Consider the following 23,983-nt stretch of genomic DNA (forward strand, 5'->3'; position numbering starts at 1 on the left):
TAGGTGGTAGTGGTGGAGTAGGGACCTGAGGGCACACAGTGTGTTATGAGGGAGCATCGTGGTTTGGGGCTGCTTTGCTGCCTAAGGGCCTGGACAGCTTGCTATCATCGATGGAAAAATGAATTCCCAACTTTATCAAGACATTTTGCAGGAGAATGTAAGGCTATCTGTCTGCCAATGCAAAATAAGTTAGGTGATGAAACAGGACAACAACACATACGACAGAAGTAAATCAACAACAGAATGGCTTGAACAGAAGAAAATGTGCCTTCTGGAGTGGCCCAGTCAGTCCTGACCTCAACCCGATTGTGATGCTGTGGCATGACCTCAAGAGAGCAGTTCACGCCAGACATCCCAAGAATATTGTGGATTTGAAACTGTTTTGTAAAGAGGAATGGTCCAAAATTTAGCCTGACCATTGTGCAGGTCTGATCCGCAACAACAGAAAACATTTGGTTGAGGTTATTGCTGCCAAAGGAAGGTGTTATTAGTTTAAGCAGACTGTTTGTCTATTGTTGTGACTTAGATGAAAATCAGATCAAATTTTATGACCAATTTATGCAGAAATCCAGGTAATTCTAAAGGGTTCACATACTTTTTCTTCCCACTGTATGTCAGAGTCACTCCAGATTTTGTATTTAGAGTCATTCAAATATGACTGCACTGTACCTATAGATACAAGTTAGCACATACTCTAAATCTAAAAATACTTATCATAATTTTTTCACTGATTGCACATAAAGAAAGATAGTTCCTACATGACAGAGTGCTTGCTTTGTTATCCAACTGATATTGTCCTTTCTCATCTTGTGGACCCCGATCATTGCTGCTCGCAGCTATATTTTTCCAAAATGTACAAATTGAAAAAAAAAAAACGTATCACCTACCTGCACCTTGTACCTGCACCCGTTTTTCACCTTGACATTGACACACATTAATCAAATAGGAAATTACAGTGTAAAACAGCAGAATTCCATATCTGGTGTATTTCAAAATAGATAGCTAACAAAGCTAAGCTACTTGACAGAATCGATGTAATAATTTATTTTTTGAAAGGCAAGAAAATACGCACGCTTTGAGGCCTCTCGGCTTCCGTTCAACTTGTGGTCACAACGACAAAGCGAAAATAAAAAGGATAGCAATTAGCTAGCCAGCTAATCCCTTGCATGACTCAGTCGCTGTACATTTCACAGGTTTATGAAAAAATGGATATGGTCAGGGGACCGGTAAGTGAAAGACAATTGTATCTCAGATTGTAAATAATACATGGTTAGTAGCTACAGTACAAGGAGCAAGTGGGAGGATACATGTCAGCTCCGGGTTGCTATTTAACGTTAGTTATACGGAGACTATAACGAAGTCAATACAGTATTGAGACTGTCAAAGGCTTTGGTAGGCATCTAGTAATTATGGCATGACGTAATTCTCCTAGCTAGTTACGTCATTTCAAGCAAACGCATTAGCTAATGGACTGAAAATAGTATTTCATCAAATAAATAGCTAATAGTATCTAGCTAACGTTAGTTAGCTGGCTACTCAAATAGGGGGGGGGGGGGGGGGGGGGGGGGAGTCAGTGTTAGCTAGTTTACCTCACTCCCACATGATTGACAGCTAGCCATGTAAACCGTGAAAAGAAACTCTCTCTCTCGCTCTCTCTCTCTCCTGTCAACAACAACACAAGCTTTCGCGTACTGTCACTCGTGCTGGTTATTCTGAAGCCACCCTAGCTACCTGTAGGGTCTGTATGCAATTCAGTTAGGCAGTGTTACCATTAGCTAGTCATTTTTGTAAGTTGTCTTGTGTCCAATGTTGTTTACCGTATTCGATACAGGGCTGAATTTAGAAACGGATTTGGAGTTTTTCAAGTTGAATTTCACCAGTCTATGCATCAGCATTGCCATGGATAAATCTCAGTGATGGAGTCCCAGAGGAAAAGGTATGTAGCCCGTAGGTAGGGTGTTGTCAATAAATGTTATGTGATCATCGTATGACAACAAATAATATTATTTGTGTAAGTCTGTCCTCACAAAGCTCTTGTTGTTTCTCTAGCTAGCTACTATAACTTCTGTTCCAGGGCATGTTTTGTCTTGGTAATTCAAAAACAATGTATGCTTTATCAGTGTGGTTGTTCAGAATCCTTGAGACATGACTTGTCTCTGTCTGTCTGTTTGACTGACTGTCTACTTCTGTATGTATTCTACAGCTCTGATGAGGAGGACAGTTCAGGGGAGCGAGGGTCGCTCCACACCTGGAAGGGCTACTCCTATAGTGTCACCCCAGAGAGAGTGCTCCTGTCCAGGCCTGTGCTGCAGGCTGCCCTGGGGACACGCCATGGGGTTCTACTGGTGGAGGGTGAGAGTCAATGGACAGCCTTTGATATAATGGCAAAACTCTGACATTTATGATTAGCCTGCTTGATCTATAATTAAAATATAAATGTATTTTGCTTTGTTTTTTAAAATTACTTATGTACACATACTACTGGCAATCATTTCTAACAGATCCTCTTGTCTAATAACTGGAATGTTGTGATGTATTTAGGCGGGCAGGTGTACAGCTTCGGTGAGTTCCCATGGAAACAGAGCCAGGTGTCAGAGGTGGGCCCCCTGAAGCCTGTCCTAGAGAGCGCTCTCAGTGGCCAGCGCGTGGTCGCCGTGGCAGCGGGCAGTTTCCATAGCGGGGCGCTTACTGAGGACGGCGGGGTCCACATGTGGGGGGAGAACTCGTTCGGCCAGTGTGGCCTGTCCAGCCTCACTGTAGTCCCCAATCCTACTCCAGTGGCTGTCATGGACCCCGACACCAGCCCCCCCCATACCATCCGGGTCCTGGAGCTGGCCTGCGGGGAGCAGCACTCCCTTGCTCTCTCTGCCCAGCACGAGGTGTGGGCCTGGGGCAGCGGCTGCCAGCTGGGCCTGGTCACCACCATCTTCCCCGTTTGGAAGCCCCAAAAGGTGGAGCACCTGGTGGGCAGATACGTCCTTCAGGTGGCCTGTGGGGCCTTCCACAGCCTTGCCTTGGTGCGTTGCCTACCACCTCAGGAGTCCCGGCGGCCCCTGCCAGACAAGTGTGGCCAGTGCAACCAGCTGCTCTACACCATGACGGACAAGGAGGACCACGTCATTATCTCAGATAGTCATTACTGCCCCCTAGGGGTGGAGTTGCTGGCTGAAGGAGAGACCAGGCTGGGGCCTGGAAGGTCCCCTCCACTAGGGCTTCTGAGCTCCCCTTCAGAGCCCCTCCTCTCCTCTCATGCCTCTGACTCAGCGCCAGGTCCCCATCCCTCCATAACAGAACATACAGACTATGAGAGGGGGAGGACAGTGGCACAGAATGGGGAAGTCTTGACCACCACAGATGCTGACATCTCTGCTTCTGGGACAGACTCTGATCGAGCTGTTGGAGGTGTGGGGGGTGCAAGGTCTCAGAACTCCCCCTACCCTAATGATCAGGCAGTGAAAGAATATCTCAAGAAACTGTCTGACACCTCTTTGGCTGAGGAGACTGCCAAGATGACCATAGCAGGAGCAAGTTTTCAGGTTAGTAATGATGAGTTGATGCTTTAAGCCTAAAGTTACCCATATGTGCGTACTTGGTGGGTGACAAATTGACTTTCTTGTAGTTTGAGGTCTTTGAAAAGTGACAATGAGCTGTCACGCTGTGTTTCCTGGGTTGTGTTCATTAAGGCACGCAAAATACGCTTTTCTTACAGGTCATAGGAACTCTTCCTGTTTCTGTCAGTTTTCTTTTGTGTGTTGCCTAATGCACCTTGTGTTTGTTTCAGCCCCCAGCAGATAGCCTTGACCTCCTGACCTCTGACCTCATCCCCGGGGTCATGCCAGTGACCACCAGCTCTGCCCTCAACAACCTGGTCTCATCCTGTGCCTCCGCCGTGGGCGAGAGAGTGGTCTCCACCTACGAGGCTCTGTCCCTGAAGAAGATGATTAACTACTACTACCCTGGGGTTGGGGGTGTAGCAGGAGTACCCGGTGGGTTTCCAGGGGGACCCGCGGAGGTGCGGGTGCGTCTGGAGGAGTCCATGCAGGGGAAGAAGAGCTGCAGCACGGGGGATATCCGTGAGGAAGAAGCCGAGGGCCTGAGTCGACGTCTCTCTCTGCCTGGACTCCTCTCTCAGGGTAGATACGCTGTTCGTCTCTTATCCTCCTTCTCTGCTCATCGCCTCTTATCCTTATCTTCCTCCTATACTCTGATGTGTAAGTATGCGTGTGTCCCCCCACTCATCCAGTCTGCGAACTATGTGTGTGTGTGTACGGTGGTTTTTGTTCTGAGATTAAAGCACTCCGCCATAGAGGAATGTGAGGCCATATTAATGTGAGGACTTAACCAGAAGGGTTACAGTAAGGAATGAGGGTGTGAGAATAAGATGGAGAAGGGAGCGAGAGGGAAGGAGAGAGAGAGCTGGGTAAGTCGGTGTGAAAAAATATATATCTGTGTGGGGGGGGGGGGCAAGATTGCCTAATAATCTCTTGAGAAACACAGTCAGTGGTAGGGCCTGCAGTAACGGAGGAATCCTCTATTGTCACTTTGGTAGGGTGAAAGCTGAAAGGTAGGATTTGTCCCTAGCTCTCTGAGGTTGTCTTAAGTGAATTTTGGATATGCAAGAAACTAATATGACACATGGGTATAATACACGCTTGAACATGTACTGTGAAACAGTACAAATTAAACACCCACCAAATGATTATTATTAGCTCTCTGCTGCAGCCAAGAAGGGGATAGACAGCTCACCGCTCTCTCTCTGGGCTGGCAGACCGCTCTCTCTCTCTCTGGGCTGGCAGACCGCTCTCTCTCTCTCTGGGCTGGCAGACCGCTCTCTCTCTCTCTGGGCTGGCAGACCGCTCTCTCTCTCTCTGGGCTGGCAGACCGCTCTCTCTCTCTCTGGGCTGGCAGATCGCTCTCTCTCTCTCTGGGCTGGCAGATCGCTCTCTCTCTCTCTGGGCTGGCAGATCGCTCTCTCTCTCTCTGGGCTGGCAGATCGCTCTCTCTCTCTCTGGGCTGGCAGACCGCTCTCTCTCTCTCTGGGCTGGCAGACCGCTCTCTCTGGGCTGGCAGACCGCTCTCTCTGGGCTGGCAGACCGCTCTCTCTGGGCTGGCAGACCGCTCTCTCTGGGCTGGCAGACCGCTCTCTCTGGGCTGGCAGACCGCTCTCTCTGGGCTGGCAGACCGCTCTCTCTGGGCTGGCAGACCGCGCTCTCTCTCTCTCTCTCTCTCTCTCTCTGGGCTGGCAGACCGCTCTCTCTCTCTCTCTCTCTCTGGGCTGGCAGACCGCTCTCTCTCTTTCTGGGCTGGCAGACCGCTCTCTCTCTTTCTGGGCTGGCAGACCGCTCTCTCTCTTTCTGGGCTGGCAGACCGCTCTCTCTCTCTCTGGGCTGGCAGACCGCTCTCTCTCTCTCTCTGGGCTGGCAGACCGCTCTCTCTCTCTCTCTCTCTGGGCTGGCAGACCGCTCTCTCTCTCTCTCTCTCTGGGCTGGCAGACCGCTCTCTCTCTCTCTCTCTCTGGGCTGGCAGACCGCTCTCTCTCTCTCTCTCTGGGCTGGCAGACCGCTCTCTCTCTCTCTCTGGGCTGGCAGACCGCTCTCTCTCTCTCTCTCTGGGCTGGCAGACCGCTCTCTCTCTCTCTCTCTCTCTGGGCTGGCAGACCGCTCTCTCTCTCTCTCTGGGCTGGCAGACCGCTCTCTCTCTCTCTCTGGGCTGGCAGACCGCTCTCTCTCTCTCTCTCTGGGCTGGCAGACCGCTCTCTCTCTCTCTCTCTGGGCTGGCAGACCGCTCTCTCTCTCTCTCTCTCTGGGCTGGCAGACCGCTCTCTCTCTCTCTCTCTCTGGGCTGGCAGACCGCTCTCTCTCTCTCTCTCTCTCTGGGCTGGCAGACCGCTCTCTCTCTCTCTCTCTCTGGGCTGGCAGACCGCTCTCTCTCTCTCTCTCTCTGGGCTGGCAGACCGCTCTCTCTCTCTCTCTCTCTCTCTGGGCTGGCAGACCGCTCTCTCTCTCTCTCTCTCTCTCTCTGGGCTGGCAGACCGCTCTCTCTCTCTCTCTCTCTCTCTCTCTCTCTCTGGGCTGGCAGACCGCTCTCTCTCTCTCTCTCTGGGCTGGCAGACCGCTCTCTCTCTCTCTCTCTCTCTCTCTGGGCTGGCAGACCGCTCTCTCTCTCTCTCTCTCTGGGCTGGCAGACCGCTCTCTCTCTCTCTCTGGGCTGGCAGACCGCTCTCTCTCTCTCTGGGCTGGCAGACCGCTCTCTCTCTCTCTCTCTCTCTCTCTCTCTCTCTCTCTCTCTGGGCTGGCAGACCGCTCTCTCTCTCTCTCTCTGGGCTGGCAGACCGCTCTCTCTCTCTCTCTCTCTCTGGGCTGGCAGACCGCTCTCTCTCTCTCTCTCTCTCTCTCTGGGCTGGCAGACCGCTCTCTCTCTCTCTCTCTCTCTCTCTCTGGGCTGGCAGACCGCTCTCTCTCTCTCTCTCTCTCTGGGCTGGCAGACCGCTCTCTCTCTCTCTCTGGGCTGGCAGACCGCTCTCTCTCTCTCTCTGGGCTGGCAGACCGCTCTCTCTCTCTCTCTGGGCTGGCAGACCGCTCTCTCTCTCTCTCTCTCTGGGCTGGCAGACCGCTCTCTCTCTCTCTCTCTGGGCTGGCAGACCGCTCTCTCTCTCTCTCTCTGGGCTGGCAGACCGCTCTCTCTCTCTCTCTCTGGGCTGGCAGACCTCTCTCTCTCTCTCTGGGCTGGCAGACCGCTCTCTCTCTCTCTCTCTCTCTCTGGGCTGGCAGACCGCTCTCTCTCTCTCTCTCTCTCTCTGGGCTGGCAGACCGCTCTCTCTCTCTCTCTCTCTGGGCTGGCAGACCGCTCTCTCTCTCTCTCTCTCTCTGGGCTGGCAGACCGCTCTCTCTCTCTCTCTCTGGGCTGGCAGACCGCTCTCTCTCTCTCTCTCTCTGGGCTGGCAGACCGCTCTCTCTCTCTCTCTCTCTCTCTCTGGGCTGGCAGACCGCTCTCTCTCTCTCTGGGCTGGCAGACCGCTCTCTCTCTCTCTCTCTCTCTCTCTCTCTCTGGGCTGGCAGACCGCTCTCTCTCTCTCTCTCTCTCTCTGGGCTGGCAGACCGCTCTCTCTCTCTCTCTCTCTCTCTGGGCTGGCAGACCGCTCTCTCTCTCTCTCTCTCTCTCTCTCTGGGCTGGCAGACCGCTCTCTCTCTCTCTGGGCTGGCAGACCGCTCTCTCTCTCTCTCTCTCTCTCTCTGGGCTGGCAGACCGCTCTCTCTCTCTCTCTCTCTCTGGGCTGGCAGACCGCTCTCTCTCTCTCTCTCTCTCTCTGGGCTGGCAGACCGCTCTCTCTCTCTCTCTCTCTCTCTCTGGGCTGGCAGACCGCTCTCTCTCTCTCTGGGCTGGCAGACCGCTCTCTCTCTCTCTGGGCTGGCAGACCGCTCTCTCTCTCTCTCTCTCTCTCTCTCTCTCTCTCTGGGCTGGCAGACCGCTCTCTCTCTCTCTCTCTCTCTCTCTGGGCTGGCAGACCGCTCTCTCTCTCTCTCTCTCTCTCTGGGCTGGCAGACCGCTCTCTCTCTCTCTCTCTCTCTCTCTCTCTCTCTGGGCTGGCAGACCGCTCTCTCTCTCTCTCTCTCTCTGGGCTGGCAGACCGCGCTCGCTCTCTCTCTCTGGGCTGGCAGACCGCGCTCTCTCTCTCTCTCTGGGCTGGCAGACCGCTCTCTCTCTCTCTCTCTCTGGGCTGGCAGACCGCTCTCTCTCTCTCTCTCTCTGGGCTGGCATACCGCTCTCTCTCTGGGCTGGCAGACCGCTCTCTCTCTCGCTCTCTCGCTCTCTCATCATCATCATTAACAGTCCCTCCCATACTCTTACTGTGGTACAGGACCTGTCTCCAGCGGGGCTCAATGCCTCGTCGTCTGGAGGATGCTGTGAGGGCTGCGTTTCTGGGTTATTGCAGGGGCTTAGAAATGTTTTGTATTTCCAGAGTAGACGAAGATCACTCCATGACTAAACCAGTCATCCTGAGCATTTCTTTAGTTGTTTACACTCACCTGTGGAACAGAGAGGACTTCATCTGTAACATTAACAGCAGTTGACCGTCGTAACTGAACATGGTTTGAGAGGAAGCGTAGAAAATGTACCATTTTAAGAAACATATTGGTCTGTCTCCGTCTGTAGTGTCCCCCAGGTTGCTGCGGAGGGCCAGCCGGCCCAGGGTGCGAGCGGTGCCCCTCACCCCTGTGGGAGGGCTCCCAGAGGCGGGGGAGCTGCTCCCCTCCCTGCAGACCGAGGTGTGGAGCTGGGGGCGGGGCGAGGAGGGCCAGCTAGGCCACGGGGACAACCTCCCCAGGTCAGTGTCCACTTCATCAATCGCTGGGGGATGAGAACCATGATGATTGACAGTTGTGTAGGCCATTAAAGCATCATAGTATGAACGCTAAATCTGACCTAGAATCTGTTTGGCTTTTGAGATAAATAAGATTACATGGACAGGTCGGACCTGATCCTAGATCAGCACTCCTACTCTGAAATGCTTTGGCCCTGGTTGTTGACTGAGAGGTGTTTCTGACCTGCAGGCTGCAGCCACTGTGCATCAAGTGCCTGAGCAGTAAGGAGGTGGTGCTTGTGGCTGCTGGGGCACATCACTCCCTGGCCCTGACTGCACAGTCCCAGGTCAGAAACTACATTATCACTCCTCATGGGAGTCTTGAGGGATTCCTCCCAACTGTGTGAACATTTTGTGTGTTTGTGTGCGTGTGTGTGTGTTCAAGGTCTTCTCCTGGGGTAGTAACAGCTCTGGCCAGCTGGGACACATGGCATCTCCTACTACTATCCCTCGCCTTGCCAAGGTAAGTGTGTTTCTATAATTGAGGAAAATGGTGCCCATACAGTAATCTTTACCACACACTAAGCCAGTGTTCCTCCTTTATTCATTCACCAGCGATGCCCCACCGCTGGGCAATGCATGTGAAGGGTGTTCTTTGGCTCCCTGCTACCTTGGCCACGGCTGCTGAAAACAGTCTTAGGAGAAACACTGCTAACCTTATATACCCACATGACTAAACTCTGCAACAGCGATTTAAAGCACTCTCCGTCGTAGAACAATAACGCCACATTTCCACTGGGGATTTAACCCAGTGTTTTACCCCCAAAGGCTGAGACTTTTCTGTTTCCTTCAACGCTCGCCTGCTCCTGCGTCTCACTGGGCCATGGCTCCAGCGGCCCTGCTCTGACTTGGAGCCAAGCCCTGGGTTATTTTCTGATTTTTATTTAACTAACTGTGAACTTGAACACCTCACGAAGCAACGGTCTTGAATGATGCGGAGGTTGTTGTTTCTGATGGAAACACAGTAAGACTACCTCAACATAAAACACAGGAGACACCCTGGTGTGGGGCTAAGTCTCAATGGAAAAGCACCCTCCGCTGCTTAGTGATCGCATATCATAGGACAAATATATAACTATTGAATTTGTGCAGGACTGTTTGTATAAGCGTGAGTAGCCTTGGCGTGTATCTCCTTTATTTGTAGCATGAGGCAGCTTGATGTACAAATACACCCCCTGGACAGAACACTAGTCTATCGCAGAGCCTTCCCTCCAATCTATCTCCTTAATGCTGATTGCCAAACAGAGACGCGTCAGGTCCCATTTTTACAGTCTTTGGTATGACTTGGCCGGGGATCGAGCTCCCAACCTTCCATTCTCGGGGTTGACTCTAACCACAAGGCCACCGAGTTGTAGAAGCCTAGCGCAACACAAGACTGTATGTACAGTGATCTGATCTGCTCTGTTTGTCCCTGGTGTGACCCTGTAGCTGTCTGAGGGGATCCGTGTCTGGGACGTGGGTGCGGGGGCGCAGCACACCCTCCTCCTGGCCGATGGGGACTGTTATCAGCCCATCCTTTACTATAGCGGACAGCAGGTCAGAGAGGGGGCGCAGGACGCAACCCAGGACCAGACGGAGGGGTACAGCTACACCCAGCAACCAGTGCTGCTCCCCTTCTGCATGAACGTGAGTAGTGGATAACACACACACAGTACTGAACCCCTGCTGTGTTCCACTTTTATTGTAGTAAGCATCTGCTTCGTGATTTCAACTGCCATTTGGCCTGACGGTGGTGTGTGTGGGTTTGTGTATCCGTGTTTTAGTTGGGCTACGTGAGCGGTGTGTTTGCGGGGGGCCAGAGCTGCGTGGCGCTAGCCGACCGCAACGTCATGGGTTTCATCGCCAGCCTCCACGAGCTGGCTGCTGCTGAGAGGAAGTTCTACTGCAAGCTGAGCTCTGTGAAGAACCACATCCTGCGCCCCTTGTTGGACCTGGGTGAGAACTACTGCTGCCGCTATAGCTCCGCTGGACAGAGGCCATGGGTCAGAGGTTAGGGAGAGAGGGAAGGATTAGTTTTTTTTATTTTATTATAATGGTAACCATGTCCAATCAAAAGCAACAAAAAAAAGTGAACAGTCCGTGTTCAAAAAGATCTGGCATAAAGCTTACATAATGTTGTTGTTCGTACAGACCTGTAACTGTGTGCTGAAATAAAGTTAGTAAGTATTAGGTTGATTTCTCTTGGATGTGTGTGTTCTTTCACATGGTGTTTGTTAACAGGTGTGTGTGTGTGGTGTGTTCTCCGTCTACCTCTCAGAGTCGTTGAGTACAGCTCTAGGCCCGGCGTCCACAGTGCTGCTACGGAGCCTGGCGAGGTGTTATAGCCGCCTGTGTCACCTGACTGGCCAGCACTCTGCCTCCCTCACCGCCAACCTTCGCCGCCGCCGGGAGTTTAAAAGCCTGGTTATGCTGGAGCATGCCAGCATCTTCCTGGACACGTACAATGAGTATGTACTGTTGTGTACACAAACGCACAATGTCTGACACTCCCACTGGTTTTTAACAGGTTGTTTACATGCAGTTCTGTGTGGATAATGACCTCTCCTTCTCTCCTCTTTCCATTCCTTCTCCCTCCTCATCGCTCCCTGCCAGGTACTGCTGCTCTGTGGGTAACTTCCTGGTGATGGGGGGCTTCCAGGCTCTGGCCAAGCCCTCGCTGTGAGTGTGTACACACACTAGGACATCTGGCAGCCCTAGCTTATTATCCTTACCATTTGCGTGCCCATTATACTATATGTTCATTATCTTTACCATTGACCTAGGCCTGTGTGCTCATTATCCTTGACATTGACCTAGGCCTGTGTGCTCATTATCCTTGACATTGACCTAGGCCTGTGTGCTCATTATCCTTGACATTGACCTAGGCCTGTGTGCTCATTATCCTTGACATTGACCTAGGCCTGTGTGCTCATTGACCTAGGCCTGTGTGCTCATTGACCTAGGCCTGTGTGCTCATTGACCTAGGCCTGTGTGCTCATTGACCTAGGCCTGTGTGCTCATTGACCTAGGCCCGTGTGCTCATTGACCTAGGCCCGTGTGCTCATTATCCTGGACATTGACCTGTGTGCTCATTATCCTTGACATTGACCTAGGCCTGTGTCAGAGGACAGCTGTTTGATGCCTCGTAATTCTGCACACGAGACTCAGGAAGCTCATGCAGCTTTAATTGGAAAGGGAAAAGTCAAAGGATTAATTCTTATGGATTATTTTTAATTATGAAACGGGTGGTAAGAGTCCTTAATGTTGATTGGCTGACAGTACCACGGGTATGACAAAACATTTTTTTTTTTTATATATACTATTCTAATTACGTGGGTAACCAGTTTATAATAGCGATAGGGCACCTTGGGGGTTTGTGGTATATGGCCAATATATCAGGCTAAGGGCTGTATCCAGGGACTCCATGTTGCGTCGTGGTATATTGGCCATGTACCACAAACCCCCGAGGTGCCTTATTGCTTAATTATAAACCAATGTGTTTCTTCATCAAGGCTTCAACCAAGAGTGACTAAATTACCCTTCTCATGCTTTTAACTGGAACAGTGAATTAAAACAGGAAATCTCTTATTTCCTTTTCCATCTCTCCTCTCTTCCCCGTCCTCCCTCCATCCCCTCCACCATCTTCTGTTCCTCTGCTCAGAGAATTCTTTGGGAAGTGTCCAGAGCTGTTGCAGCGGCTGGCAGAGTCCAGCGAGGAGAACATTCCTCTGAGTGACCTGTTGGTGACGCTCTTCTACCTGCCCATGAGACACCTTCACGAGTATGGCAGGCTGCTGCTCAAACTGGGAACCTGCTTCGAGGTGGTACGTAGAGGAACTAGGACCGGGGCGTGCACACACACACACACACACGCACACGCTCACACACCTTCATACATACTCTCACTTTCTTGTGTCTCTCTCTCTCTCGGTCTCTCTTTCTCTCGGTCTCTCCAGAGCTCAGTGGACTACCAGAAGCTGCAGGACGGCTGCTCTAAGTTTGAGGCCCTGGCTCTTCATCTGAAGAGGAGGAGGAAAGAGGCAGAGTACACATACCACTTCTGGAAGAGCTTCCCTGGCAAGATGACGGTCAGTGGCCTGGTCAGTTGGTTTGACCACAGTAGTCCGTGCCAGATTCACACTATTGAGCCAATGCCAACCATACTGTGCTCGCTCAGATATTTTCTTTTCACATTGTCCTTTCAATGGTTCCAGCAACTATGGTGGATTTATAGTCAGGCCACCACAGTACAGCTTGGTTTGGGTTTGGCTCCATAGTGTGAAATGGGTATAAGAGCTTTTATTCAGCCCAAAATCTCCAGTTTACCAACCTCTTATCCCATTTAACCTGGCGATCCTGTTCCAGGATTCCCTGCGTAAGCCCCGCCGGAGGCTGATCTGTGAGAGCAGTAACAAGGCCCTGACGCTACAGAACTCTGGAAGGTTCTCTGTCAACTGGTTCATCCTCTTCAACGATGCACTCGTCCACGCTCAGGTAAACACAGCTCCTCACAGCTCTTACAGCTGGTTCTTACAAAGGTGCCAATGTCCTTTTAGTTTGTTCGTTCTTTCTTTCACTTAAAAAAAATGGGTTAACACCCTCAGAGCATTTGATATGAATATATCTGGTGTGTTGACTGACTCCTATCAAGTTGTGTGTTTGTCTTTGTCCTATCAGGGAGTGGTTCCCTATAAAAGCCTTGTAAGTATGCAGCAGCCAGTGTACTGACCCCTAGTCATATGCAGCGCCCCCATGTGGCCAGGGCTTGGCTTAGGATGTAGGTTTGATGTAGCAGCTCTTTAGGCACCTTCTGCCTGTCCTAAACCACAAACACTGGCTTCCCAGCTTGAAGCAACACCCACACAGACAGACAGACAGACACAGTTTTTCTGATCTTCTTCATGCACATATGGTGTACTAACACCTGGCTGGAATAAGCCTTGATTTCTTGAAGCTCGCAGTAAAGCGTAAAAAATGGTGGTTATTTACCTTCTCTGCCTTCTCCCTCAGGCTTTAACTAATACAACTGCTCCTGAACATCAGGAGCCCCAGAGCGGGATCTGTACCCCACTCTACAGTGTGCAGCTTCTCCTCAGCCGAGCCCAGTGCCCCCTTGCCCTCTGATGCTAGCCTCAGGATACTGTGTTTTTAAAGCTGAACTGATACTTTTTAATAACTAAGGCTCTGTAGTATATTGCCTACTTCTATGACCTCGTCATAGCAACATAGACATCAATATAAACACAAATCTAAAAAGTTAAGACTGACGTTATTGGGTCTTCCCAACGTGTGCGTCTTGGTTATTTAACTAAGATGCCATTTGGGCCATTTTTAAAACCTTTTTTTTTGTTTGTTTTTGCTTTCTGGAGCCTTAGTTATCATTACTCTGAAACCATGTGACACAACACGTGAGGATCAGCCGTCTCAGGTTCACTTCTCTCAAACAGTTTCTGTTCCTTTTTGATTTATGTTTAATTCCCAGGAGAGCATTTTCTTGTGTTTTGATGACGTAGTGAGCGTTTTTAATCCCCGTCGGTTCCACCGTATGTGTGCTGTCTGTCGGCCTGCCTCGTGCCCTGTCGCCCTCGCCTTTCCGTGTGCCATGCATATTGGCATCTCCTAGGTCATGTGACTGTGTTAGCTCCAGTGCCCTGACTACTTCCCTGACTGTTGAACCAGTGTACTGTAGCTGAGTGTATCGGCATACTGAGGTCTCGCTCTCCCCTCCCTCTCCTGCAGTTCTCCACCCACCACGTCTTCCCATTGGCCACACTGTGGGTCGAGCCCATCCCGGAGGAGAACACTGGCCTGTGAGTCTGTCAATCACCCTATCTGTCCAATCAGTGTTTAACTGGTGTGTTGTTGACCCCTTAGCTCAGCGTTTCCCAAACTCGGTCCTGGGGACCCCAAAGGGTGCACAATTTATTTTATTTTTTTCCCAAGCACTACACAGCTGATTCAACTAATCATCAAGCTTTGATCATTTGAATCAGCTGTGTAGTGCTAGGGCAAAAACCAAAACGTGCACCCCTTGGGGTCCCCAGGACCGAGTTAGGGAAACGCTGCCTCAGCTGAGCTGTGCTATGTTCCATCCAGGCATGGACTGAAGTTGATCTCACCTGAGGAGACCTTCACCCTGTTGGCCTGTTCTTCCATGGAGAAGGTAGGCCACTAGCCAATAGCCAGGCTTCACTACTCACCTGCTCAGGTTACAAGTATGTAGTGGTTGTCTTTGTAGAGCTAAAGCTGCCTAGTTGGGTTCTGTTTGTGGAGCGTGTGGTGACAGATGGTGTAACAACCCATTCAGTTAAATAAAATTCACTTCAATATGACTATTAACCGACCTGTGTTCTCCAGGCCAAGTGGCTTCGCTCAATCAACCAGGCGGTGGACCAGGCCATGACTGGGGCGGGGCAGTCAGGCTCAGGGGCAGGGCAGAGGGCGGAGCCTCCCATCTCCCGGACCGCCTCCTACACCTTCTACAAGGACAGCCGTCTGAAGGAGGCCACCTACGAGGGTCGCTGGCTGGCCGGCAAGCCCAATGGGAGGTGGGTCTAGCTGGGGAAGGAGGGAATCAAGACCTTGTACTTCTGGTTCCACTTCTGTACAGTCACAATGAATTGAAAATTGAGGGGTTGTAGGAAAGCGCTGACTTGTTGTGTATGTGTCCTTGTTTCCAGGGGTATGGTGAAGTGGCTTGATGGGAGAATTTACACGGGGACGTTCAAGAACGGACTGGAGGATGGGTCAGTCAGTGTAAATCGATCAATAAATCAATGTATCAATCACCCTAGTCAGAAATAAAGGCATTTCTCATTGTTCTGCTATTTGTTTATGGGTCGTAGTTTTGGAGATTACGTTATGCCCAGCAAGACGTTGAACCTGAACGACCACTATCAAGGCCACTGGAAAGAAGGGAAGATGCACGGCATCGGAACGTACAAGTGAGTCTGTTTGCCTTTGTGACGAGTTCCAACGTTATTTAACAAAGACCCTTAAGATTAAAAATCACTTAAAAAAAAAAAAAAAAAGCTTGACCTGGAGTTTGCAGGCATGTCTATGTGTACATCGGCTGTAGGGTTTCCGCTGTGTATCCTACCAATGTGACTGTCATCTATGCAGGTATGCTACAGGTGAGTTGTACGAGGGCTCGTTCCAGGACAACATGCGCCACGGTCACGGGATGCTGCGCAGCGGCACGCTGAACTCCTCCTCCCCCAGCGTCTTCATCGGCCAATGGGTGCACGACAAGAAGACGGGCTACGGCGTCTTTGATGACATCATCAGGTAGTGGACCGCTCCAGCCCTCCCTTTTCATCCTACCGCGCTAAACTGTACCGAACTGGCCTGGTTACGCATCCAGCTAGCTCAGTACGGTTGGGGTTGGATTGATAGTGTGAAAGGGGTATTAGTGTATCTGAAGTACTGATGTTACGTGGTGACCTGTGTTGTTCCGTCAGAGGAGAGAAGTACATGGGCATGTGGCAGGATGACCAGCGGCAGGGCACGGGCGTCATAGTAACCCAGTTTGGCCTGTACTACGAGGGAGCCTTCAACAACAACAAGATGCAGGTGAGTTCTGGTCAGTGCGGTTCTTCCTCCTGATGCTAGCTGAACGTTAGCACCAAGGTGTTAGAGGAGAGGAAGAAGATCACCTCTCCATTTTGCTTCTTTTTTTTTTCTCGCTGTCTCAGGGCACAGGGGTCCTGCTGTCTGAGGACAACACCACATATGAAGGAGAGTTCTCGGAGGACTGGACTCTCAACGGAAAGGTCAGTGAAAGAGGAGCGGCACACAAACAAGCCTGAACACTCTGTCTGTCTCTCACACACACACACAGCTTGCACTCATACATATTTTCGCTTAGCCACATACATTTAAGCAGACACGTGTATAATACAGCACATTGCTGTCCCTATCTCTCAGGGTGTGCTGACTATGCCTAATGGGGACTACTTTGAGGGCTCCTTCACCGGGGAGTGGGGCTCCGGCCTGAAGGTCACCGGATCCTTCTTCAAACCCAACCTCTACGACTCAGACGGGGACAAGGGTCGCGCTGTGTACGTCTCTGTGCCATTGGTTTTAGTATGGTGGAGGATTAGCATATTCAAAGATTTTTGGTTTTGATCTTTAGTGTTTTAAAAAAAAGATGTATGTGTGTATATATATGTGTGTGTATGTATGTGTGTGTGTACAAATAAATTGCAAGGCTGTCTGTCTGCAGGACATCTTTTTGCATCTATGCCTTGAAAAAAGGTTTGATCGTTTTGAAATGAACCCGGTCAAGTGAATGTGTACATAGAAAATGTGTATTAATTCCTTGTATGTGTGTCTCCAGTAAGCTGGGGCGCCTGGCAGTGCCTCCGGAGGAGAAGTGGAGGGTAGTGTTTGAGGAGTGTTGGATGAGGCTGGGCTGTGAGGCCCCTGGCCAGGGAGAGAACCAGCGAGCCTGGGAGAACATCGCTGTAGCCTTGACCACCAGCAGGAGACAGCACAGAGACAGGTTGAGAGAACAGAGACCACACACAGTACTTCCATCTCACATTCACTCGCTATTTCACTCTCACTCACACACAGTGCAGTAGTCTAAGTGATATTGGTGTGTGTGTTGCAGCCCGGAGATGAACCTGAGTCGGACTCAAAACAGAATGCTGGAGAGTCTGGAGTTCATCCCTCAGCATCATGTTGGTCCTGTTACCATGGAGAAGTATGACAGTATCCGACGTTACCTCATCAAGGTGAGCCAACGACCCCAGGTGACTTACTAACCCGCCTAATCCCCCTCAGCTGATGGACCAACGTGTCTGACAAGCAATATCTTTCAGTATGGGTGAAGTTGTTTTTCTAATAATCATGAAGAGATGTCTGAACCGTCGTCCTGAGGTGTCCTTGTTCATACTGATTTACTCTTTAGTTCTAACCTCTGACTTAACACCACAAAACATGAATATCCTGAAACTCACACATGAACCTTCTGTCCTCCATTCTGTGCCCCTCCCCCCCAGGCGTGTGACATGCCCCTGCACCCCCTGGGCAGGCTGATGGAGACCCTGGTGGCTGTCTACAGGATGACCTACGTGGGGGTGGGGGCCAACCGCCGCCTTCTGCTGCAGGCTGTCAACGAGATCATGTCCTACCTGGCCCGCATCTTCCAGCTCGTCAGGTGTGTGTTGCCTTAAACAGTTGGATACTATTTTTCCATTCAGTTTGGCCCTAGGCTAGCCTGTTTAAGCCATGTGATGTACTGAATGTGTGGTGATTGTCTTTCAGGTTCCTGTTTCCAGATCTGCCTGAGGAGGGTGGAGCGATCCCTGAACCATCCTCTGACCCCCAGGACAAGAAGGACTCCAACTGCGCAGACACCCAGCTAGAATCCCCCAAACCTGGGTACGACAATAGCATATCCACCCTCCCTGGTTGGAGCCTGTGGAGAGTCTTCAGTGGTGTGGCTACGCAGCAGTCATATACTGAAGCCATAGTCTTAGAGATGACTTCTAGATAAATATGTAGGCTATGTATTTGGGTGTTTATTTGATTGAGAACACATCTATATCATGGATCTGTTTTGCAGTGGAGGGTCCAATGGGTGCTACCTATGGAGGATTATGTACAAAACTATAGAAGATTACGTTACAGTATGTCTTATGTAAAAAGAGCACATGTCACTTGTTCTTTAAATACTGTTTCCTTCTAGAAGAAAAATTACGTATTTAAGCCCCTGAATGTGTGTTGAATGATGTCCTGTGTGTGTGTGTGGGGTTTCCCCAGGCGTGTGGTGAGTAGCTCCGCTCTGCTCCTGCCGGTGTTGCTGCCTCGTCTCTACCCCCCTCTCTTCACCCTGTACGCCCTGGAGAAGGAGAAGGAGGACGACGTGTACTGGGAGTGTGTCCTCCGCCTCAACAAACAGCCAGACGTGGCCCTGCTCGCCTTCCTCGGCGTGCAACAGTGAGTCTCTCTCGGACTGACCAATGAGGTTGGGAATGAATAGTAGCCTCTACTGATCTCGCCATCTTACATTCTGTTGAATCCGTGTAGCGAAACAGAATGTAAGCTTGCGAGGTCAGGATAGTTGTACGAGGCTAAATGAAAAGGACACAAGTTTTTATTTTTTTTATCAATCATGTAACCTGACTGTCCTGACCTGGAAAAAAACTGTAATTATAGCATGTTAAAATGCATCTCTTTTTGCTTTCAGTAAGTTTTGGCCGGTTTCGGTTCCAGTGCTGGGGGAGAAGACCGAGGTATGACACTAAGTACATTCTGAATCACACTGCCCTCCTGTGGGTGAATTACAACATTACATCAAGTACATATTAGATTGTCGTCTTTCTAGGTTGTGTCCAGCACAAAAGACGCCTGTTTTGCCTCTGCAACGGAGACCTTACAGCAGATCAGGTACGCTTTATCCAGAGCAGTACTATATCGTCATGAATAAATGGGTCTCATGCACTCTTATGATATTGCAGTTCAATGTGGTTGATGTATATTAAGACTGTTTCTTTTGTCAGCACAACGTTCACCCCATCCGACAAGCTGCAGGTGATCCAGCTGACATTCGAGGAGATCACAAAGGAAGTGATGTCATCTCTGGAGGATAACTTCCTGTGGTCCATGGACGACCTGTTTCCTGTGTTCCTCTACGTGGTGCTGCGCGCCCGGTGAGTCGATGAGAACACACACGTCTCTGTTCCTGAGAGATGCACAGAAATCTGATTTTCATCAAATTACAATCAGAACTACAAATATATTTACAGTACCAGTCAAAAGTTAGGACACAACTACTCATTCCAGGGTTTTTCTTTATTTTTACTATTTTCTACATCGTTGAATAATAGTGAAGACATCAAAACTATGAAATAACACACATGGAATCATGTAGTAACCAAAAAATTGTTAAACAAATCAAAATATATTTGAGATTCTTCAAAGTAGCCACCCTTTGCCTTTGACAGCTTTGTACACGCTTGGCATTCTCTCAACCAGCTTCATGAGGTAATCACCTGGAATGCATTTCAGTTAACAGGTGTACCTTGTTAAAAGTTAATTTGTGGAATATCTTTTCTTAATGCGTTTGAGCCAATCCGTTGTGGCAAGGTAGTGTTGGTATACACAAGATAGCCCTATTTGGTACAATAACAAGTCCATATTATGGCAAGAACAATTCAAATAAGCAAAAAAGACAGTCCATTATTTTAGACATGAAGGTCAGTCAATCCCGAAAATTTAAAGCACTATGATCGTTTCTTCAACTGCAGTTGCAAAAACCATCAAGCGCTATGATGAAACTTGCTCATGAGGACCGCCACAGGAAAGGAAGGCCCAGAGTTACCTCTGCCTCAGAGGACAAGTTCATTAGAGTTACCAGCCTCAGAAATTTCAGCCCAAATAAATATTTCAGAGTTCAAGTAACACACATATCAACTGTTCAGAGGAGACTGTGTGAATCAGGCCTTCATGGTCGAATTGCTGAAGAAGAAACCACTAAAGGAAACCAATAAGAAGAGACTTGCTTGTGCCAAGAAACACAAGCAATGGACATTGTGGTGGAAACCTGTCCTTTGGTCTGAGTCCAAATTTGAGACTTTTGGTTCCAACCGTCGTGTCTTTGCGAGATGTTGAGTAGGTGAAGGGATGATCTCCGCATGTGTGGTTCCCACCATGAAGCATGGAGGAGGAGGTGTGTGGGTGCTTTGGTCTGTATAATTTTAGAATTCAAGGCACACTTAACCAGCATGACTACCACAGCATTCTGCAGCGATACACCATCCCATCTGGTTGGGGCTTAGTGGGATTATCATTTGTTTTTCAACAGGACAAACACCCAACACACATCCAGACTGTGTAAGGGGTATTTGACCAAGAAGGATAGTGATGGAATGCTGCTTCAGATGACCTGGCCTCCACAATCACCCAACCTCAACCCAAATGGGATGAATTGGAGGGCAGAGTGAAGGAAAAGCAGCCAACAAGTGCTCCGCTTCAAGACTGTTGGATAAACGTTCCAGGTGAAGCTGGTTGAGAGAATGCCATGTGTGCAAAGCTGTCAAGGCAAAGGGTGGCTACTTTGAAGAATCTCATATAAAATCTGTTTTGATTTGTTTAACACTTTGTTGGTTACTACATGAGTCATGTGTTATTTCATAGTTTTGATGTCTCCACTATTATTCTACAATGTAGAAAATAGTAAAAAAATAAAGAAAAACCCTTGAATGAGTAGGTGTTCAAACTTTTGACTGGTTGCGTTGTGTTAACCAAGGCTATGTTTCTCTTAAGGATCAGGAACCTGGGGTCAGAGGTGAGTCTGATAGAGGACCTGATGGACCCCTGTGTACAGCACGGAGAACACGGCATCATGTTCACCACACTCAAGGTATATATATATACACACACACACACACACACACAGCATACATTCTATGGCAGATACCATCCAAATGCATGCACTCAAACTCAACTTATTCAGATACTCATAACATATTAATGTGATTGATGCAGACTTTAACACACTGCTTCATAGATTCATTTATTCCCTATCTGTATAATATATTCATTTTTATTTCCCTGTCCGTCAGGCGTGTTACTATCAGATCCAGCATGAGAAGACCACATAAGAACCACAGAGAATCTCTGTACTGTATACTGCAGCAGCTCTATGTAGTGGCAGTCAGCCAATTAGAGGGCAGGGTTGGGAGAGGTTTGGAGTGATGCTGTCTCAGGGTCGTCACAGGAGGGTCACGATGACTGACAGACAGGCTGCTGAGTGTCCATCTGTTCCCCCGTAGCAGGACCACCTCCCCCTTACATACACACATACACTGACGCATGCGCTTACACACACATACGTAAACACCCACACACTACACAGCTCCCCGCTCTAACCACTACCTTTTGGTGACCATGTCATCAGGCTCATACACCTACTTGATTGATCAGGTTGACCTCTGTAAACCCAAGGTGTTGTAAAACTGTATTGGCAGTTTGGCCAGTTCATCTGTCCATAGGCTTTGTGACTCCTTAGCCCCTGAATGAAGGAACCTGCTCCTCGAGCCGTCTGGAATAGGGGCTTACTGTGATGTGCGCCGAGCCAGTGGCGATTTAGCTTGATCGTGGACTGTTGTGAATATGACTGGCTATTTCCTATTCGCGCTACACTAGTGGCAGAGATGATAACCGCCTCGTTTGTCACCCAGCTCTGGTAGTGAAATGGAAGTCTATGAAGAGAAACTGCAACGTTTAAAATCCAAGTGAGACTCACCCTGAACTTGGAGCCTGTCTAATAACAAGACACCATCCTGTATGTACAGTATAAGGTGGCAACTTCCATTGGACCTCAGCCCTCAAAAGCACATGTTATTTAATGGACCAACGCAATATGTCACATTGATGCCACTTAAAACACGGAAAAGGATTTAACCTCCGTGATATCTGAGGCTGTGTACGGATCGCTAGCCTGCGCTAGCCTGCGCTGTTTTGTAGTTGAAATGTCAAATGCACACTCGGTACAGTTTTGGTGTTATTGTTGTGTTCATTGTTCGGGGGGGGAACAGCTCTGTATTCAGGTGATTTTTGAAGATGTGAGGTTGGGTGACGCTCTAATTTTTCTCACGTGATGCAGTTAAATGACAGCCAGCTAATGTGCACCTCAAATGCTAGCCTTTTAAAATATTTCCATTCGTACTGCGTCATATGTATTTATAACCACTCTGTTTGCGCGGTATTTATAATGCTACAAGGTGTTTGTTTTTTCAGGTCACTTTGTTATTGTACACCAGAGCTGTAATTCAAATGAGCACCTATATGAAATGTTGACATTTGATGGGTAACACACAGTAGAAGCCATTTTCTTTTTTTTTGTTATAAATCTCTTCCTGCAATATAGCTCATGTAATGTTCATGTTTGGGGTTTGTCAAATCAGATTGAGGCTATTACCAGGAAGCAATATTGTTAATGTATTTGTTTGGTGTGCTCCTTTCATGCAGACAGACTTATGACAGTATGATGCAGTATTTGTTACTACCTGCAAGGCAATCACTACCCTGAAAAAACTGTCTCTGTTCAACTAGTTGGGGGCTGATCATGCTGTAGTGGCATTGTGATGGTTAGACAGTGGTTATACAGTGACATTGAAGTTGACCAAAAGCAATTTTCTTTTTTTATATCTCAAATCTAGGCAGAATTATTAATCTGGGGAATATAGTTTGTTACAACTATGAATTGAGTGTTTGATGGGACACGCAGTACATAAGAATTGCTATTTTAAACAGAATTTGATTGTAGCCTGGTATTTGGTTTATTCAGCTTGTTTGTAATTTGTATGGTCATTCCAAGATTTACCTCCATTTTCCCCAATAATTCCTTTGGCAAGGACTGGTTATTTATCTGTATATTTGTTTACACCTGAAACACATGACATGCTTCATGATAGGAAATGTATCAAGTGTTTGACCCATAGACTGACTAACACATCTTCCTTCATAGATTATGATGTGACTGCTTGTACTTCCAAGGTGTGTTCAATTGGGTAGCGTTATCTGTATGTTGTCACGGTCTTTTTTAGGGGAATGATGTCACCATTTGTCTAATGTACATCTTAATGTAAAGAAAGGGCAATAAAGCGAGCTGACAAATTTCCCTTTTAAATGACATTTGTGTCTGTATAAGTTTGCCTTTAAAAAGTAAACCGTCTGTTCCCTGTTTGGTTTAATTGTTTAGATACTTTGTTACAACCAGTCAGATTAGAGGCCAAAGGTGACTGTTTTGTAAATATTTGTAGTGCTGCCGACAATCCTCTAAGATTTGTCCCATTTCTAAAAAGCTAGAGGCAGGGGGTGAATTAATGACCATACAAAAATAACTTTTTAAATCCAAAGCCTTTTTAAAGTGCAGCAAGATAATCTTAGATTAATAAATTACTTCATAAATCACCATCAACAACCAGTTTCTGATGTTTGATGAAACGTTGGTAAATAAATCCACAGTAAGGAGTTGACTGTGTGACAGGCTTAGATTCAATCGGATAGAGGATGTTTTGGTGGTGTCGGAAGTGGAACTGCGTTGGAGCCGTCAAATTGGTGAGCAGCTGTTCTGGTGTTCTATTATGCTTGCCCGGGTGGAACTGGGCAAATCAAAATATGTTTTAGATTATTCAATGTAGCCACCCTTTGATGACAGCTTTGGACACTTGGCATTCTCTCAACCAGCTTCACTTGGAATGCTTTTCCAACAGTCTTGAAGGAGTTCCCACATATGCTGAGCACTCGTTGGCTGTGTTTCTTTCACAGCACTCCTGGTCAGTCCTTAAATGGGAAACCAGATGCTGCTGGAAGTGGTTTTGGAGGGCCAGTAGGAGGTACTCTTTCCTCTGGTCAAAATAAAAAAATATCCCAATGCCCCAGGGGACAGTGATTGGGGATATTGCCGTGTGTTGGGTCCTGTCTTTCGGATGGGACACTAAATGGGTGTCCTGACTCTCTGGGCACTAAAGATCCCATGAAACATATTGTAGGAGTATTAACTCCGGTGTCCTGGCTAAATTCCAAATCTGGCCCTCATACCACCACGGTCACCTAATCATCCCCAGCTTACAATTGGCCCATTCATCCCCCTCCTCTCCTCTGTAACTATTCCCCAGGCCGTTGCTG

The 23,983-nt window shown here is 48.7% G+C and overlaps 1 protein-coding gene across 7 annotated transcripts; it reads left to right on the plus strand.

Annotated features, from left to right (window-relative positions):
- Positions 1–1,081: 1,081 nt before the first annotated feature.
- Positions 1,082–22,991, plus strand: LOC110497102 (alsin). Of its 7 annotated transcripts, XR_005037409.1 has the most exons (36): positions 1,082–1,226; positions 1,832–1,936; positions 2,204–2,352; positions 2,542–3,536; positions 3,782–4,211; positions 8,155–8,326; positions 8,553–8,649; positions 8,748–8,825; positions 9,791–9,988; positions 10,126–10,297; positions 10,620–10,809; positions 10,955–11,020; positions 12,003–12,165; positions 12,298–12,441; positions 12,707–12,835; positions 13,019–13,042; positions 14,081–14,151; positions 14,438–14,504; positions 14,699–14,889; positions 15,022–15,087; positions 15,187–15,285; positions 15,464–15,628; positions 15,802–15,913; positions 16,036–16,113; positions 16,268–16,401; positions 16,680–16,844; positions 16,956–17,079; positions 17,347–17,504; positions 17,612–17,728; positions 18,110–18,286; positions 18,537–18,582; positions 18,675–18,736; positions 18,850–18,999; positions 20,615–20,711; positions 20,914–21,025; positions 21,073–22,991. XR_005037409.1 is itself a non-coding variant. In XM_036952333.1 (35 exons), the coding sequence occupies exons 2-35, from the start codon at positions 1,917–1,919 to the stop codon at positions 20,950–20,952; spliced, it is 5,145 nt and encodes a 1,714-aa protein (XP_036808228.1). In that variant the 5' UTR covers positions 1,082–1,226; positions 1,832–1,916; the 3' UTR covers positions 20,953–22,991. The 7 variants fall into 7 exon arrangements, 6 of the variants coding, with proteins under 6 accessions (XP_036808228.1, XP_036808229.1, XP_036808232.1 ...); XM_036952333.1 differs by having other exon boundaries at positions 20,914–22,991; XM_036952334.1 differs by having other exon boundaries at positions 12,298–12,429; positions 20,914–22,991.
- The last annotated feature ends 992 nt before the right edge of the window (positions 22,992–23,983 follow it).

This window comes from Oncorhynchus mykiss, chromosome 18 (genome assembly GCF_013265735.2).
Source record: "Oncorhynchus mykiss isolate Arlee chromosome 18, USDA_OmykA_1.1, whole genome shotgun sequence".
Classification (NCBI taxonomy): Eukaryota; Metazoa; Chordata; class Actinopteri; order Salmoniformes; family Salmonidae; genus Oncorhynchus; species Oncorhynchus mykiss.